Raw genomic sequence first — 14,001 nt, 5'->3', positions numbered from 1 at the left:
TAAGGCTCAGTTAGGTGAAGAGACTGCCTCAAACTGCTATTTACAAGTAAGAAACTGTCATCTGAGGGACACCTGGATGGCTCAGTCAGTTGAGCATCCGACTTCAGGTCATAATCTCGCAGTTCGTGAGTTCAAGCCCCATATCTGGCTTGCTGCTGTCGGTGAGGAGCCAGCTTTGGATCCTCTGTCCCTGTCTCTCTGCCCCCTCCTCTCTCTCTCTCTCTCTCTCTCTCTCTCTCTCTATCTTTCTCTTTCTCTCAAAAATAAACATTTAGAAAAAAAAGAAATCATCATCTGAGATCAGCAGCATGCATAGGCAGGCCTTTCTAGAACAGAATCCAAATAAAAAAGATTAAAAAATTGCCAACATCAGAGGTGACTATGACACCAAACTCTTTCCTTAAAATGAGCCACAAACAGAAAAAGATTAAGCATTCTTTAACTTACCATTTTAGGAGGAACTCTAGTTCATCCCCAATTAGCAGAAGAAAGTTCTTCATTCTGGAAGAATGGCAACTAAAACTATAAAAAGAAGAGTAGAATTAGAAAAACACAGGGCGCCTAGGGGGCTCAGTCGGTTAAGCGTCCAACTTCGGCTCAGGTCATGATCTCACGGATCATGAGTTTGAGGCCCGCATTGAGCTCTCTGCTGTCAATGCAGAGCCTACTTCTGACCCTCCGTTCCCCGCCTCCCTCGGCTCCTCCCCAGCTCTTGCACACATGCTCTCTTTCTCTCTCTCAAAAATAAACTTTTTTTAAAAAAGAAAGAAAAACACTATTCTGTTATCCCCAGAAAAGTATTAATTGAGGAGCACCAACTTATACAAAACAAAAAGCAGTACTTTGTTGGGGAACAAGATGCGCACCACGAGCCCAGAGCATCATCCCACAGGTGACCAGCCAGCTGCAAAAGGAAAAGCCCACTTTACCGTGGCCACGTCTGGCGGGCACCACTCCAGCCACGTGAACACACTGCGTCTGTAATCATGGGTCGACATGGCATTTTGTCCCTCATTGTGATGGAGTGTGATATATACCACATCCTCTATGAATCAAATCAAGCTTTGAAGCCCAATTTTTGTCTTACAAAAAATACAGGGAATAAAGGAGTAAGTGAAATGACCCTCTAAGAATAGTCAGAAAATTTCAGAGCTTGGAATATTCTATCAGAACACAGATCTGGTCTGTCCCAAAATCAATGTGATTGGGAGGAGATGAGGGGTGTAGAGTGAAAGGTACTAAGAAAACACAACAAAATGCATATGGGAGCATATCCCCTGCAGCTTCAAGCTTTCTCTAGGCTTTGGCCTCCTCCTCGGGGAATGGGATGCCAGGAAAAGCTCTGGACTCCTCTCCAGCCTACTCCTCTTCTCTGCTAGGATAGTTGGCTGGGCCCTCCCCTGCTCTAGGCAGCCACCAGCATCCTGGACCTACAGCGCGGCCATCCCAGACAGCAGGCATGTTGTAGTTGTCTCTGTTCATGTGTATGCAGATGAGTATTTAAGACCTCGTGCTTGTTCTTAATCAAGGCGCAGGAGGAGCAGACCACCTCCTCCAAGGGGAGCAGACAGAAACTGAAAGAAAAGGCAGATCAGGTCCGAGACACTCAGAAGGACAAACGTCGCATGGCCTTCAGCAGGAAGGTCTTTTCTGGGGCAGTGTCTGGAGCCATTGCCCCCCTGTCAGACACGGAGCAGAACAGCTTCTCTGGGCAGTTGTCTCAGGAGAAGTTTACCAGGTGGGCCTCTGGACCACCCGGGGGTGGGGGTAGTTTTGAAGCCCAAATAGAGGGTGTGGCTGACACAGCGCCCGAGGGGAGAAGGGCCGTCCTGCCCGCGGGACCCTCTGCGTGATTGTGCCCAACCCTGGCAGGTGGGGACACCTCCCAGGCAGCTGTCCTGCCTGCTCCTGCCCCAGAGGAAGCCTTCTCTCTTTAAAAGCCCCATGGTCGTTGGCAGGCTGAACCACTTCCGGTGGATCGTGCCAGCCAACGGTGAGGTGACCTTACGAATACACTTCTCTTCTGATGACCTTGGGAACTTCGACCAGACATTTAACTTTGAGATCCTTGGGACTCACCGCCAGTACCAGCTTTACTGCCGAGGCGTGTGCAGTTACCCGTACATCTGCCAAGACCCAAAGTAAGTCCGTTGTACTTTGAAAGAGAGAGTTGACAGAAACACTTTCATTTTCCCACATGGCACTTTGAGCAAGGTAGCTCTCCCTACCAATGTGGGCCCGGGGTTTGCCAGCTGTACTGGGCATCAGTGTTTTAGACACTTACAAAGCCGCAGGAATGTCATATGCCATGAAACTGAGCTATGGAGCACGTCAGTAGATGTCAGGCCGGCAAAATGTCCTCCTCTGGTGAGTTAGTTGGCTTATTTAACTACTGAGCTAATTTAAGCAGATTCGGTGTGTACCATCGGACTTTTTCTCCTGTAATATCACTAAATGTGTGAAAGTCCACAAGCGGACTTTTATTCTGAGCTACCAAACACCACTGCGCCCCTTATGCACAACATAAAGTCACCTGGCTGAGCAAGCTAGTGACACAACCCCTCTAGGGGAAGAGGCCTTTTATAGCTTGTCCACCAGAAAGACGTTTTTTGCAATTCTCACCAGGAGGCCACACTGGACAAGGAACTCAGAAGCTAGCTAATATCCAGAACTAGTTTTCCATAGGGGTTGTTTTTGTAGCCAGGCACCCTAGAACAGGAAATCTAGCTCAGCTCTATCATCAGCCCCTCATTATTGAAGACTCCCCTGGGAATCTTTTTTCTCAAGTTCAAACCATTCTATCATCCCAGGGGTGGTGGGAGGGAGGGAACAGGAACAAAGGCTCAACTCAGGTCCTCAAATTAAGAATCATTCTGTCTCCAGACACCTGAACCCTTTGCTGAACAGGGAATATCGGGTTCATGTAAACATCAAGTGGAGGCATCGAACTTCCACTCAGAAAGCCTCTCTTCCTCTCTTCTTCCTCTATGTTCAGAGTGGTATTTCCTGAGCAGAAGACAGACATAAAGACAAATGAGGTCATCTTTAAGAAGTATATTATGAACATGGAGAAGTTTTGCTTCGGGCCACTGCTTTGTGGAAAATCAAGAGATAAGTAAGTGTTCCATTATTTCAAAACAGATTTCAGACTCCAAGTTGCACTCATGAATAATAGTGCAAAGCAGGATTGCCATGTGGATGTAGTTGTTATGAGGCTGCCCCAGTTAGCCCTGAGCCACAAATCAGGAGAACTGGGTTCTTGTGCCCCGAGTTCCTACTAAGCACCCAGATGAATGCGGACACCATCTTCCCAGATGGAAAATCCCGGAGGAGGACCAGTTTTGTTGGAGAAAGGGTAGGATCAAGAGTTCACTTTGCGATATGTTGTTTGAGATGCTTAGGAAGTATAGCTAGTAGCCACAGAAAGCAAGGAATAAGCTCTGTGGTTTTTGTTCTCAAAGGACATCCGTGGGACTCAACAACATGGAGACCATAGGGGCCTTAGCAAGGGTCCTTTTAGGGATTTCTGAGGATGAAACCCAAGCAAAGTGAGTTGAGGAGTCAGTGGCTGGTAAAAGGAAGGAGATGGAGTGTGAAGATAGTTCTTTGGAAAGCTTGACTGTGAACAAAGAGAGGCAGTCAAGGATGAGAGGGAGACATGGAGTCCAGGGAACACTGCTCACACACTGTTGTTCTCATGATGTTGGGATGCCAAGAGGACACAGGGAGGAAGAGGTCAGAGTTTTGAGAGGAAGTAAGGGCCATCAGTGGTACAGCTCCCTGAGACTACACAATGGGATACAGAGATGCTGTTCTTGCCAGGAAGAGGGGCCACCACCTCCTACTAGGAGAGAGGAAGGCAGATGGCTTCAGGTGCAGATTTGGTCGAAACAGTGAGAAGGTTCCCATGCAACCATCTATTTTCTCCGTGACACATTTTCAAGGTCATCCCTAACAGGGAGGGAAGTGGAGGGAAGATAAAACTGTTGAGAAAATGTACAGCAGATTAAAGAGTCTTTGTGGAAAGCTGGGGAGGTAGAATACGAGAAACAGATTAAAGTTGTCAGGCAAAATTGGGTGCCCCAGGTGAGGGTGATGGCCATACATTTCTAGTGAGACCAGTTTGTTCGGTCACATACAAACTTCCCATTGTGTAGGCAGGGAGGTTAAGACCAAAACTGGACCCAGTTCTAGCCACGTCTTAATTCCGTCTAGCATTGACTGTGATAAGTAGAGAATGTTTGTGTTCTCACTGACTTGGTGCAACTAACGAGCCCTCTTTGTTCTCCAGTCCCTTAATACCCGGAGTTTATTTCCTAAGAGGCTGGACCAGAAAGCCCAGATGAGGAGGGTTGGCTGACAACGGAGTGGATCTTCAAGGCCCAATAGAAGGGTTTCAGAGAGAGATGGAGGGGGGTCAGGTTGATGGACATGATGTACAAAGCAGCCAAGGTCAGAAGTCAGGGAAATTATGGCCATTCAGAGAGGCATGTGTTCTGACAGCGGTGGAACCAACCAGAATTTGGGGCCAGACAGCGCTGGTCCAGAAGGAGAGGATTACAGTGGCCCAGAAACAAGGCCCAGTACAATCTGTTATTATTTATTTATTTTATTAAATCTTGCTGAGCCTCAATGTTCTCATCTGCAAAATGGGAAAATAATAGCACCCACCCACAGATTTGTGAAATTGAACTGGATAATACACATGAGACTTAGCACAGTGCTGGATGGTGGCGGTGACCAGTTAGATATGAAGGTCACCCCCGCTTTGGTGTTGACACTGAGAAAATTCTGTCTCTATGACCCTGACTTGGTCTCTGCCATTTGCTCTCCTTCCTTCCTTTATCACTGTCTATCCAAAAAGCTTTTCAGACTGTTTCTGGGCAGCAGTGAAGAGTATGGTGACTGTTTTCCTGACCTGTGCTCTGACCTCTGATGATGAGCATCTTCATTGGCATGCCTTGTACCTTCTGTGATTCCTTTTCTGTTCAGTGCCATTAATTGAGCAGCTTCTAATGCCAACAGTTCTCAACTCTGTGGAGAGTCACGAAGGAACAGAAACAGCCTTATACGAACCACACCAAATGAATGCACGTCACAACAGTAACATCTTGTACAGGTCTAGGAGAAGGAGGTAAAGGAGGTCATCTCTAAGACAGATGTGAAATAATAAGTTACTCAAAGGTTCATGCCTCCTGGGAAGATAAGCCCTGGGAAGGATAGAGCTGCCTGGTTCTGTTAGAATTCTTTGCCGTGATAGCTGCCACTGCATTTAATAGTCATAGAAATCCTAACAAATATTATCTTCCCCTCTTAGAGATAAGGAGACCAAGGCTTGCAGGGAGAGGGGTCAGGTCATAGCCACGAGTCTCCACAAGTGCACAGCTTGTGTTCTTAGCTGCCACGCTACTGCCTCAGTGAACCATACTACCCTTTGTACACCCCACAATCTCCTTTTCCACCTGAACTCTCAGTGCTCACATCCACATCCCTAATTCTTTTTTTTTAATGTTTATTTATTTTGAGAGAGAGAGAGAGAGAGAGAGAGAAAGCAAGTAGGGGAGCGGCAGAGAGAGAGGGAGACAGAATCATAAGCAGGATCTGTGCTTTCAGCATGCATGAGCTTGAACTCATGAACTGTGAGATGGTGACCTGAGCCAAAATCATGGGTCGGACACTTAACCGACTTAGCCACCCAGGCGCCCCCTGCCCCCCGCCACATCCCTAATTCTTGTTCATTTACAGGTACAAGTCATCCTTGTTCCCAGGCAACATGGAAACATTGACAATCCTGAACAATTCGCCAATGGTTGCAGAGGTGTTCTTCTGCTTTCAGAATGATGTCAAAGCAAACACCTACTTCCTGGAGCCCATCAACATGATTCTGAAACCCAATGAGAAGCAGGTACAGTCACCTGGAAACAAGTCCACCAGGGCAAGTCTTTCTTGGGAAATTTGACACCTTGGTGTTCTCGGCATAAATGTATTTTGTTTTGACTCTTCCTTTAGATGCTGAACATATGGGCCTACCCAACTGCAGTTGGTGTCTTTGACGACTGCATTGTCTGCTGCATCAAGGAGAACCCAGAGCCAGCGGTCTTCAAATTAAGCTGCCAAGGGGTCCGCCCAGAACTAGAGCTGGAACCCAGGAAATTGCATTTTGATCGGCTCTTGCTGCACAGGTCAGAATTCTGGATGATACGAGGACTGCAATGGAAGTTAAAGAACATTTAGTTCTAGGGCAACCAACTCATCCCGATTTTCTCAGGACTTTTCTAGTTTTAGCACTGAAAGTCTGCATCCTGGGAAACTTCTAGTCCTGTGCAGGCCAAAATGGTTAATAATCCTATTCAGTTCACAAATTAACTTGACTTCAGTGGGGTTCAGGAAGCACCCCCATTCCCAATATCAATTGCCAAAGTGTGTGCATATTTGCAGTTTTCTCAGAAGAAGGTCTCACTTTTTTCCAGGTTCTCTAAGCAGTCCATTACCCTAAAAGGTTAGGAATCCTTGGTCTAGAAATTGGAACATAAAGAGAGAATACTAGACCAAAACTGGAACTTAACATACTCATTCACTGGCTTCATATTATTCTAAATAGAATGTTTACTTCTGGGGCTACTAGAAGAGAATATTGTTATGATATGTATCCTGCATTCCTTGATTGTTAACACCAGGTCCCATTACCTGATAAACACTGGTTAGTGAACTAAGCAATGATTGAAATAACCAGAAGTGCTTTTTCTGACCCGCCATAATAAATCAGAATCATTTGAAACTGACAAAATTTCTTTTGGTCCCTGCAGAAAAGAATCCAAGGTGGTTCTTCTCCGCAACGTCACACCCCTGCCCGTGGCCTGGCGGGTCACCAGCCTGGAGCACCTGGGCGATGACTTCACTGTGTCCACCATGCAGGGGACCATCCCCCCCAAGGCTGAGTACAGCCTTCAGGTGCACTTCCTGCCCTCCAAGCCTGTCAACATCAAGAGGGTGATCCGGTTGGAGGTGAGGCTTCACATATCTTCAGACTTGGTCATCAAATGTGTACATATTGGGTTCCCTGATAGACACACATACACATACCCACACACAACCACAGCCAGGTTTCCCTCTTACGTGCTCCCAACTGATCCCCATTTGACAACCATCAACCCACGGTGTCTCATTCTGCACACAGTTGTAAGCTCCATCAAGGCAGTCTCACTCGTGGCTGATTTCCTGGTGCCAGGAACAGAGCACTCATTCAATGCAGAGTGAGTGACTGACTGATGGTGTTACTATCCCTTTGTAAGCATGAGATTCCTGATTTCACACTCCCAAACCCAGTCACTGCTTAGATCCCTGTCTCCATAAACATCACCTTTCGCCCAGGTGCTCCCAACAGACACCTAGGAACCATCTTTGATTCCCTCCTTTCCATGACAGCCTGTGTCCGGCCCCGTCCTCCTCCAAGTCTTGCTAGTTCTGTCTCCCAGGATACCTCCCACCTGGCCGCTCCTCTGCCCTCACTCCTGCTTCCACCGTCGCCCAGGCTGTCTATAGCATCTCTCGCCTGGACTTTGGCAGAGGCCCATTCCCCATCTGGGTCAGTCAGGTCAGGCCCCTCTCCTTCCAGCAGCACTCTGCTGGCTCTAGCTGTAGTGAGGATAGAGCTCAGGGTCCCCTGCTTCTCAGTCCCTGCCTGCCTCAGTATCCAACCTCGCTCTCACTCATAGGCTCCATCATGTGGTCTCTTGGCTTTTTCCTGCCTCAGGCCTTTGGCCTTGCAGCAACCCTGCCAAGAATGTCACCCCCAGGCTCCTTGAGGTCCGCTAAACAGCACTGCTCCAACTGGGTTCCCCTAGTCACCGCATCAAGGTAATCTCCTGTTATGTGCGATCACTCGCCCTGTCTTCTATCCTTCAGAGCATCTCCCCCTTTCAGATATCCTGTTTCTTTCTCTACTTTCTTATGTGAACTCCATCAGGGCAAGATCTTGCCTGACTTGCTCATCATCTGTATTCATTTCCAAGGGCTGACGTAAACAAATGCCCACAAACTAAGTGGCTTAAAACAACACACATCTATTCTCTCACAGTTCTGGAAGCCAGAAGTCTGAAATCAAGGAGTCTGCAGGGTCATACTCCCTCTGAAGACTCTGGGGGAAGAATCCTTCCTTGCTTCGTCCAGCTTCTGGTGGCTCCAGGTGTTCCTGGGCCTGTGGCTGCATCTCTCTCTAACTCTGCCTCCGTCTTCACATGGCCTTTTCTATCTGCATTTCCTCTTCTTCTGTCTCTTATAAGGACATTTGTCATTAGGTATAGGGCCCACCCAGATAATCCAGGAAGATCTCACCTCAGGATCTTTAACTCAATTACATCTGCAAAGACTTTTTCCAAATAAAGTCACCTTCCTGGGTTCCAGGGGTTAATACATGGCCACCATTCATTCCACTACCCCATCATGCCCCCAGTGTCTAGCACAGGCCTTACGGAGAAGGTACTCAGTAGAATCTGTAAAATGAACTAACGAATGAATGAATGCCACTGACTTTTGATGCTTGAATCAATTCCGCAACAATCAAGGATAATCAAGGGATTATCCAAGCTTCTCTTTGAATACTTGTAGGAATAGAAAACTTACCAATACTCAAAGCAGCTTGATTTTCCTTGGAACAGGTCTGACTATTAATTCTTCCTTGGGTTGAGTTCATATTTCCAACTGTAATTTACATGAGTTAATCCTGTTGCTACTTTGGGGTCCACTCACTGGATCTAATCTCTATTATCACATACCTATGACAGTCCTTAAGATAGCTGAACACAGATACTGATAGATTCATTTAATCAACAATTATAGTGTATGAATATCAGACGATGAAAGTCGGCATTTTTTAAGTTTATTTTTTATTTTGAGAGAGAGAGAAAGAGAGAGAGAGAGCACAGGCAGGGGAGGGGCAGAGAGAAGGAGAGAGGATCTCAAACAGGCTCTGCACCATCAGTATACAACCCAATATGGGGCTCGAACTCATGAACCATGAGATACAATGATCTGAGCTGAGATCAAGAGTCAGACGCTTAACTGGCTGCACCACCCAGGTCAATGTTTTAAACACCAGTCTTGGGGCTCTGTGCTGAGCATGGAGCCTGCTTAAGATTCTCTCTCTCCCTGTCCCTCTGCCCTTCTCCCCTGTTCTCTCTCTCTCTCTCTCTCTCTAATAAATAAATAAATAAATATTCCAAAGAGCACTTTTCTGCAGTGCATACTCACAACCCCAACTTCAATAATGTAGTGGCAATCATGCAAATATTTAAAACCCATAAGTGGACAAGATGAAAAATACAGGTCTTTTTCACATTCTTATATTTATTGTCTACACTGGTACTTCCCAGAGGATGTTATGAGTATACTAATCATACCAAATGCTCGCTGAAGTCCAAAGCTAAATACATCTTATAAATATTCTACACCATGCCTCCTTCTCCATCATTCCCACTGCATGGTACATAGTTCAAGCTCCAAGCATCCTGTGGATCTTGCTTTTACTCAAGAATTTCTCTTACCCCAACAGGTTTTAGATGCAGACAATCTTGTTGGTGTTGTTCAGATTGAAAACATCATGGTCTTCGCAGAGTCTTACGACGTTGCCTTGGACATCACCTTTCCCAAAGGTCTGTTGACCCCTTCAAGGAATGGGTGTTTGGAAGTCACATCTTTCAGTGCAGTATATTTCTTGTTTGTTTGTTTTTTTTTAATTTAAATTTTAGTTAACCAATATACAGTGTACAATATTGGTTTCAGGAGTAGAATTCAGTAATTTATCACTTACATACACATACAATGCACAGTGCTCATCCCGACAAGTGCTCTCCTTAGTACCCATCATCCATCTAGCCCATCCCCCACTCACTTCCCTCCATCAACTCTTGGTTTGTTCTCTATCATTAACATTCTCTTGTGGGTTGTTTCCCTCTCTTCTCTTCCCACCCCCTTCCCATATATTCATCTGTTTTGTTTCTAAAATTCCACATGAGTGAAATCATATGGTATTTGTCTTTCTCTGATAGTACAGTATGTTTCTTTTTATTTTCAAATTAAGTATTTTTTTAAGTATAATTTATTGTCAAGTCGGCTAACATACAGTGTATACAGTGTACTCTTGGTTTTGGGGGCAGTTTCCTGTGATTCATCGCTTAGTATATTTCTTATGTAGAGGAAGACTAGTGGATGTTGGGGAGGGGGTGGAATTTCAGTCAATTGTAATGCAAATCCCCGAATAATGTTAGCAACATTACTACGAATCTTAATTTCTCTAATGGGAGATGACGAGGGGTGGCCATTAGTAGAAAGTTTGCAGAGCTTTTTTCTGAACAGTCATCTTAGAGTAGTGCCTGTCTTCTTCCAACCTGTGTTAACCTAAATTAAAACCTAACCTAAATTAAAAATTTCAACAGTTTTCTATCACTGCTGTAACAAATTACCAGAAACATTGTGGCTTAAAACGACACAAATTTATCAGCTTACAGTGCTGTGGTTCTGAAGTCCAAAGCAGATCTACCTGGGCTAACATCAGGTGTTGGCAGAGCTGCACTCATTTCTGGAAGCTCTGAGGGAGAATCCATTTCCTTGCCTTTTCCAGCTTCTAGGAGCTGCCTGCATCCCTTAGGGCATGGTCCTTTTCCTCCATCTTCAGAGCCAGCAACGTTGGGCCAGGTCCTTCTCATGCCACCATCTCTCTAGTTCTCCCACTTCTGTCTCCTTTAAGGGTCCTTGTGATTACATTGGGCCCACCCAGAGAATCCAGGACAACCTTTCTATTTTTTAAAGTCAGATGATTAGTAACCTTAATTCCATCCATAATTCTCCTTTGACATGTAAATTAGCATATTCACAGATTCCGGGGATTAGGACATGGATACCTTCCGGGGGCACAGGGCATCATTCTGCCCATTCTACTGCCCTAACACCCGGGTTAGATCCCTCCCTTTTAGCATGCAGTTCTCCATCATTTCTCCCTTTTCTGACTGGTCTCCTTCTCAGCAGGATGCATAGAACACAAGAGCCACATGCGCACCCACGTGTCATTAGTCTTATGTACAAAGATACTTATTGCGGCATTATTTGTAATAATGGAAGATTGGAAATAACCTAAATGTCTATTAAGAATGGAATATTATTATTATAGAAATAATATTTTAAGTTATAGAACAGCCTATCATGGTATACATATAGCCATCAAGATCACATTTATGAGGTTTTCAATTATGTGGAGACATGCTTATGATGCAATATTAAGTAAAACAATACAAATTTATACGTAATATTCTAAGTATGTATATTATACACTTGATGCAAAAAAAAATTTTTAATAGCAGAAGTTTTAGCTAGTGGAAAGCATGAAAGGAAGGACAGTGGTCCTAAGATGGAAACCAGGGGGAGCCACCCAACTTGAACTGGGCTCAAGAGCAGTGTCTATTGTTTATTGGCTGAGACTCAATTGCTCGAGGTATTTTTAGCCACAGTGTTTTCAGAAAACAAATCCTCTGAACTTGTCGCCGTGAATTTTCCACGTGAACTTCAATAGGGAGTTCCCCTGCTTCTCACCCCTGTGCCATCCACTCATCCTCCCCACCCTGGCCCTTGGCTTCTGCAGGAGCTGAAGGAGGCCTCGATTTCGGGATTGTGAAGGTCATGGAAGAGGTGAAGCAGCCCCTGCAGCTGAAGAACCGTGGGAAATATGAGATCATGTTCAGGTAACCTGAAAACCATCGGTCACATGGTCATCCCCATCCACTCACGGTCTGGGAGATACAAAAAAAACCTTGACTGGGGAAATCATAAAAACCATCTCTGCTTTGAGCCTCACTCAGGCTTCAAACGAATGGGATTTCAGCTCCTGAGAGCAGAGGCTCTCAACTCTGTGGCTTTACAGGGGTCCTTCAGGGTCCTCTGAATGCACCCAGAGCCACAGGGGTCCAGGGGTGGGAGGGAGACTCAGAGGGAGAGGTTGGGTGAAGGTGAGGGGAGGTCCTGGGGGTGGAGGGAGAGACTGGGGATAGGGACCTCAGCTGGCTCCTATCTGTCTCATAAGGCAGCATTCCACCTAAGACTGCATGTGAAGAAAGGGATTTTTCCAGTTTTCTTTTTTAATTTTAAGAACCACTGTGTTCTGGAATCTAAATGGTGGCCTGGTAGAATAGAGCTCCAGCTTGTGCTCTTTCTTGAGGAAGCAAAACTAATATAAGAACAGAGAGGGAGAAAAGCCATAAGAGATTCTTAAATACAAAGAACTGAGGGTGGCTAGAGCAGGGTTGGGTGGGGGGATGGGCTAAATGAGCAAGGGGCATTAAGGAGGACACTTGGGATGAGCACTGGGTGTTATACGTAGGTAATGAATCACTAAATTCTGTTCCTGAAATCATTATGACACTAACTTGGATTCAAATTTTTAAAAATAAATAAATAAATAATTTTAAAAATGAAACACAAGGGGCACCTTGGTGGCTTCACTGGTTAAGCCTCAGACTGCAACTCAGGTTATGATCTCATGGGTTCATGGGTTTGAGCCCCCCATCGGGCTCTGTGCTGACAGCACAGAGCCTGGAGCCTGCTTCAGATTCTGCGTGTGTCTCTTTCTCTGTCCCTGCCTGCTTGCACTCTGTCTCTCTCTCAAAAATAAAAAAAATAAAAAAATAAAAAAAAAGAAACACTGAATCTGAGATTTCTCAGAGAGGAAAGGGTGGTACTGGGTTGGGGAAGGGAGAAGGTCACTCAGGCAGAGGGTCACACAAACCTTGGGGGCAGTGCCAGCACCTGTGGCCAGTCTACAATCTATTCTCTGGACAATTATCCTGCCCCCCTAGAAAAACTGCAGTTGATAAGGGGACTTCCCCCTCACGGACTTAGAAGGAATCCAGTGTATTCATGATAGTTTCATTTCAGCTGACAGAACAGTGATGTGAGAGAGGTCCTGCCTCAGGGCTACCATTACTAGACTCATAAATTGAAATGTAAATATAGATAAAAGCTAAAAGAAAGCCACTGTCCCCTTGGAATTAGCGCTGAATGGAGTCTTGCCTGTTGGTGAGTTTTGTTGTAGGTTATCATTGGGGCGTTAGCTCTGCTCTTTGAGGTTACGTGGAACGGTCACCTTCAGGATGGAACAGGTGATCAAAATTCACCGGAAGGCTGTGCGGAGAAGGGAGGAAACTCAGGTACCAGGTGTGCAGCAGTAGAGCCACCAGGCCTCCTGGAGCATGGGGGTGATGTTGAGGTCCCCATGACAACTCCAGGTGTCCTGCCTCAGCTTAAGTTCCTTGCTTCTGCTCCAATCTCTCTGCCATTCTCATGAGCCAGCTGCTCTCTGTGGCTTCGCACCTCACCCCCATTGGGCCATTGCCTCCCTTTCCAAGTGTCCCTGTTAAATGGCTTCTACCCCTGCTTTCTCTCCTTCCTTAGATCCCCTGGCTTCTGCATCACTGTTCCCTCTGTATGTGCTGCATACAGTCACAGAGAGGGGAGGAAGAACGACAGAGAGACAGAGAGATGAATTCATTTAGTTGATCCTTATCTAGCATCAAGCGTCTCTGTTGGGCAAAGATATTCTGCAAAGGCACCTCTTGACCTCAGGCTACAGATGGCTGTCTTTGCCTCATGCACCAATCTCTGGCCTCATCTATCCTGGCTGTGGAGGGGTGGTCAGAACATACAGAGCACAGTGGGCACTTCTAGACACCATGCTTAAGCAGGGCCAGGGACATGGCAGGCACTCAACAGTCTATTTCCTCTCTAGTATCATGGGTTCCCCATAATGACTTAAACTGACCTTTATTCTTATCTTTCAGCTTTTCTGTGGACTCCTTAGGGATTTTGGCAACCAATGTAAATTCCATGATCTCAGTCCTACCCAAAAAGGGCTCACTGACCACAATGGAAAAGCCCACAAATGTCCAGGTGTCATTTCGTGCAAAAAAGGAAGTGAAGATTGAGTACCAGCCAATTCTGCGCTGTCAGGTACAACAG

The 14,001-nt window shown here is 45.8% G+C and overlaps 1 protein-coding gene across 1 annotated transcript in view; it reads left to right on the top strand.

Moving 5' to 3' along the window:
• The window catches only part of LOC125916950 (hydrocephalus-inducing protein homolog), a 107,241-nt gene that overhangs the window by 36,398 nt on the left and 56,842 nt on the right, over positions 1–14,001 (top strand). The window contains exons 16-24 of the mRNA XM_049623196.1: positions 1,530–1,738; positions 1,959–2,141; positions 2,996–3,115; positions 5,746–5,905; positions 6,010–6,182; positions 6,807–7,005; positions 9,551–9,650; positions 11,633–11,732; positions 13,824–13,992. Of these exons, the coding sequence (XP_049479153.1) occupies positions 1,530–1,738; positions 1,959–2,141; positions 2,996–3,115; positions 5,746–5,905; positions 6,010–6,182; positions 6,807–7,005; positions 9,551–9,650; positions 11,633–11,732; positions 13,824–13,992 (1,413 nt within the window). The remainder of the gene's footprint in view (positions 1–1,529; positions 1,739–1,958; positions 2,142–2,995; positions 3,116–5,745; positions 5,906–6,009; positions 6,183–6,806; positions 7,006–9,550; positions 9,651–11,632; positions 11,733–13,823; positions 13,993–14,001) is intronic.

This window comes from Panthera uncia, unplaced genomic scaffold (genome assembly GCF_023721935.1).
Source record: "Panthera uncia isolate 11264 unplaced genomic scaffold, Puncia_PCG_1.0 HiC_scaffold_1349, whole genome shotgun sequence".
Classification (NCBI taxonomy): Eukaryota; Metazoa; Chordata; class Mammalia; order Carnivora; family Felidae; genus Panthera; species Panthera uncia.
The sequence above is the reverse complement of the archived record's forward strand: the minus strand, read 5'-3'. Positions and strand labels throughout refer to the sequence as shown.